This window comes from Olea europaea, unplaced genomic scaffold (genome assembly GCF_002742605.1).
Source record: "Olea europaea var. sylvestris unplaced genomic scaffold, O_europaea_v1 scaffold682, whole genome shotgun sequence".
Classification (NCBI taxonomy): domain Eukaryota; kingdom Viridiplantae; phylum Streptophyta; class Magnoliopsida; order Lamiales; family Oleaceae; genus Olea; species Olea europaea.
Window position 1 is genome coordinate 370,778 of NW_019265206.1, and position 4,547 is coordinate 375,324.

General features: G+C 35.6%; 1 protein-coding gene across 4 annotated transcripts; it reads left to right on the forward strand.

Moving 5' to 3' along the window:
* Positions 1–93: 93 nt before the first annotated feature.
* On the forward strand, positions 94–4,547 carry LOC111390438 (chaperone protein dnaJ 15-like). 4 transcript variants are annotated; one of them, XM_023015488.1, is made up of 10 exons: positions 94–246; positions 735–817; positions 896–1,007; positions 1,083–1,187; positions 1,327–1,377; positions 2,796–2,876; positions 2,969–3,053; positions 3,203–3,351; positions 3,437–3,490; positions 3,932–4,547. In XM_023015488.1, the coding sequence occupies exons 1-10, from the start codon at positions 112–114 to the stop codon at positions 4,148–4,150; spliced, it is 1,074 nt and encodes a 357-aa protein (XP_022871256.1). In that variant the 5' UTR covers positions 94–111; the 3' UTR covers positions 4,151–4,547. The 4 variants fall into 4 exon arrangements, with proteins under 4 accessions (XP_022871256.1, XP_022871254.1, XP_022871255.1 ...); XM_023015486.1 differs by having other exon boundaries at positions 896–1,187; positions 2,969–3,077; XM_023015487.1 differs by having other exon boundaries at positions 896–1,187.

The window sequence follows — 4,547 nt, forward strand, 5'->3', positions numbered from 1 at the left end:
CCCCCCAAAAGAGGGGGGGGGGGGGGGGGGGGGGAGAGAGAGAGAGAGAGAGAGCATGTATTAATGTCTTTGACGAGATTTTTTTGGTTGATTTAGTGATCAATAATTCAAATGATTGGCAGGTATCATCCAGACAAGAATGCTTGCAATCCTGAGGCTTCAGAACTGTTCAAGGAGGTTGCATGTTCATATAGCATTTTATCAGATCCAGAGAAAAGGAGGCAATATGATAGTGCAGGATTTCAGGTATTCTCTTCTCTCACTTATACACCATTAGCTATTATTTTCCAGCTGTTGTTTTGGGGAGAGAGATGAGGAAAAAACTTCCTCTTACTAATAAAATCTTAATAACTCTTACTGTGTATCTATGATTTTATTTTAAGTTACTAATAATATATAAGGGCTTGTTTGTTCCTTCAATATGATGAGAAGAAAGGGGGAGGGCGCACCCTCTTTCTGTACCGATCCAACTATATCTTTTGCTAGGTACATACTTCCACACTTTTCACCAGATAGATAGAAATACACATTCCACTAGATGGACATGGCTTCCTCACATGATGTACTGATCCTTACATTGTGTGTACTTGATTTTTTTTGACCCCATGTACATCTATTTTTTATGAATCCAATCCAATCTTGTCTTTTAGTGTTTCTAATAATTTTACCCTTTTGAGTAATTTATATAGGGTATCTTCTAATTGTTTTGATATTTTTCTTTAACAAATAATAAGGCCCTTGATGTCGAAGGAATGGATATGGAGATTGATTTATCCAGCCTTGGAACTGTCAACACGATGCTTGTGGCTTTATTCAGGTTTTTAGTGTTACAAAATTAGAATTTTCTAGTATTGATGAAATTCTGTAGTTCTTTATTTAAAAATTTGTTTGGTAGCAAGTTGGGTGTGCCCATTAAGACCACAATTTCTACTAATGTTCTCAAAGAGGCTTTGAGTGGAACTGTCAGGGTCAGACCTCTTCCAGTTGGAACTTCAGTCAGTGGAAAGGTAAATAATCATTTGAACAGGAAGAAAGCTTACTTGTTGTCCTGCCTTTTTGGGTTGAATTATCTTCGTCAACAGGTAGAAAAGCAATCTGCTCACTTTTTTGGTGTAATAATTAATGAGGAGCAAGCAGAGGCAGGGATTGTAGTCAGAGTTACGTCCTCTGTGCAAAGCAAGTTTAAGGTGCATTTGCTATGATTTTTGAGATAAAATTTTGTGCTTCTTGTTATGGAGAAAGACTCTTCTTTCATCTTTCCTATAGCATGCCTACACATGTAAATATAAGCTGGGTACTAAAGGCTTTAATACACTTGATCATCAGCTCGTGTACTTCGAACAAGAGGCAAATGAGGGGTATGGGCAGGTCTTGCAGGTAATTTATCTTTATCATTTCAGTTTAGATTGCTCAATGGTCTTATGATTTCTTTAGCTTGTCACATTTTCGTCAAAGAGACCTTCTATACAAAAAAATGGAAATGATGTCTTGATTCCACATTGCAATTAGTCAAAAGAATTGAGTCACTCATGCTCCATAATTTGTTTGTATAATTATTTTCTATACTTGAGGTAGTCCAAACTTTTTCTTCTTTTTACTTTTTGGTCGACGATAAGCAATGCTCATTCTCATGATGCCTGTTTGGAGTTCAAAGCTATATATGCCACATATTTTGATTCTGTTCTGTTGGACATTGTACATTCATGTTCATGCATAGCCATACATATTGTTCTTTTTAACTTGTAATTATACAGATAATAAAGTGACGGAAATTGGATCGGACAACTTTCAAAATTTACTTTCCTAACACTGAAGATCGCATGCATTTATTCTAGACATAGAAATAGAACATAAACCCTGATTTATTTTTGTATAATAAATATTTATTCTTAACTTCAGAAATGTTTCAAGCTGTTCCATTTTTGTTTGGAATTTGAATATTTATAGGACAATTACTGCTTAATAATGAAAATAATTGACTGGTGATATTCAGTGATATTAAATTGCTCTCTAAAAAAAATTTCTTTCCCTAAATTCCCAAATCTTCTTCACTTTTAATGTCTCTTCATTTCTTCTTTCTTCTCCCTTTCTCTATTCTAAGTTCTCTTTATTATTTTATGCCAATTTAGTATTGTAGCCTTTTCTTTTAACTGACAAACTCTTTGATATTTTTCTTCAGTAGGAAAAAAAACTTACTTACACATTACTGTGCATCCCAAAAAAAAAAGTGAACTATTGTTCTGAAAACTCTTGAATAGTAAAAAAGTCTCAGGTACTGTACATCAGCCTGAGACATGATCACGAGTGTTGTCCAGTCAATAGAATTGTAGCAACCCAATTATATTAACACAATAAGTGTTTTATCAATTTGGTTCATTATTCCTAACCCAACAGCCCAAATAGTTTGTCAGCCCACTATTACGATGGTAATCCATCAGCCTTCAAGCTGCATCAGCTGATCGTCACTTGGAAGGAAGAGTAATTTGATCGTCCTCACTCACTTTGATTTGCGTTAGTGTCTGTTAGACTGTTGAGAAAACTAATTATGTCAGATATCAAGCTGAATTGGACATAAGCTTCGTGAGGTTGGATATGCTGAGAGTTGAACTTGATCACATGTTCCTTCAACTCTGGGAAACTTTAACTGTGTTACTATATTTATGAGCTATTTTTCTAAGTTCTATATACTTCTATCATTTTGCATTCCACTTGACACCTCATGTAATGCTTCTTCTACTATGTAATCGATCAATATACCTCATCTTGCAAACTCGTAATGCTGTCAATGTATACAGGAAGACAGTGAAAAGACAGGCAAAGTCACGTCGGCTGGAATGTATTTCTTGCATTTTCAATTGTACAAAATGGATTCAATGGTAAATGCTGTACATCACTTAACCTTCTTCTTTGTTCCCCTGAAGAGGTTTAATTGATATGTTTGCTGACCTACTCACTTGTTTGTGGGAAGTTGGCAATGCCTAAGGACACAAAAGCCACTTTCTTCAAACGATTGGAAGGCCTTCAACCTTGTGAGGTTTTGCAACTGAAAACTGGTGCTCACATATTCGCAGTTTATGGTTTGAACTGCTTATAATACATGTTTATTAATTTGAATTACATACGTATTGCTTCTTACAACTATTAATTGCATGAGAAGAGAAAAGAATTTCTTAAAGGCTTGTCTTTGGTCGGGTACCTGCAGGTGATAACTTCTTCAAACCTGCTGTCTATTCAATTGAGGCTCTCTGTGCAAAGTCATATGAGGATACAACTCATAAGCTTCGGGGTATTGAGGCTCAGATTTGGAGGAAGAGAAATGAGCTATGCCAATTCGAGACAGAATATAGAACTGTAGTCTTCCTTTTCCAATAATATTTGTTATGGATGTTCTGTTCAGGTTATCTGTATTACACTTATTTGTGCCTGAATTTTTTAGGCATTGTCACGCTACCAAGAAGTAATTAATAGATACGTCCAGGCCAAGCAGTCCGTAAGTTCGCTTCCTGAGAATCCTTTATACTTTTGTATGTTTCCCATCAACATAATATCCTAGCATTGATGCTATTCTCTATCTTTCTCTATAACTCATTTTCCCTCTAATCAATGCACAAATACTGATCCAGAGGTGTGAAAAGTCCTATTTTAAATAACAGAGCAAATTTATGTCCTAGCCTTTTTTCATCTTGAAGTTGAAATTTCAGATTTTGCAGTTTTATTCATTGTCCAGAATAAGATTTGCATTTTCTGATGTGAGTGATGTCTCTCCGATTCATTTTCTATCTTACTGTGCTTAGCTCTTTCTGTAATGTTTGTATCCATTTTTATCAAGCCATTGTTCATAGATAACTTGCTGACACGTTAACAGTTTCTAGGCAGCGTTTGCCTTTGGTATTTACTCCTTTGTTTATCATTTTGTGCTTTCCTCGAACAGGTCGATGAGCTGCTAAAAAGGCGAGATAATATCCATTCTTCTTTCACTGTTGCAAGGTCAGTTCCAAATGCTAGTGGGAGTAAGCCTTTCGGTAATGGAAGTAGCAGCATATCCCGTGGTGAAGATTTGAAGTCTAAGAGTCTGGTGGAAGAAGGCAGATCACATTCAAAGGGCAAATCTACAAAGAAGAAATGGTTCGGTCTTAACCTGAAACGATGAGACAAAAAGTGAGTAGTAGAAAAATTATGTGTACTCTCCAGGTTTGAAATTCATTCTTGCATGCGACTACCAGCTTTTGTGTGTGGTGGATTTGTGTCTATCGCCTCGTATTATGACGATTAATGTTCCTCCCATTTGGGTGTAGTATTGGCTGTTCCTTACAATTTGTCATAGTCTATACTGCAAAATGTTGAGCATATAAAGGTTTATGTTATCAGAAATCATTTCTTGTACCAGTTGGAATAGCTTATTAGACCAAATGGAATTCGATAAAAGTTCGTTGAGGTTTTGATGTAAAAGTAAATTTTTCTCTTTTTGGGCATTTGTAGCTAAAATTTTATTCCACGGAATTCGATAAAAGTTCGTTGAGGTTTTGATGTAAAAGTAAAATTTTCTC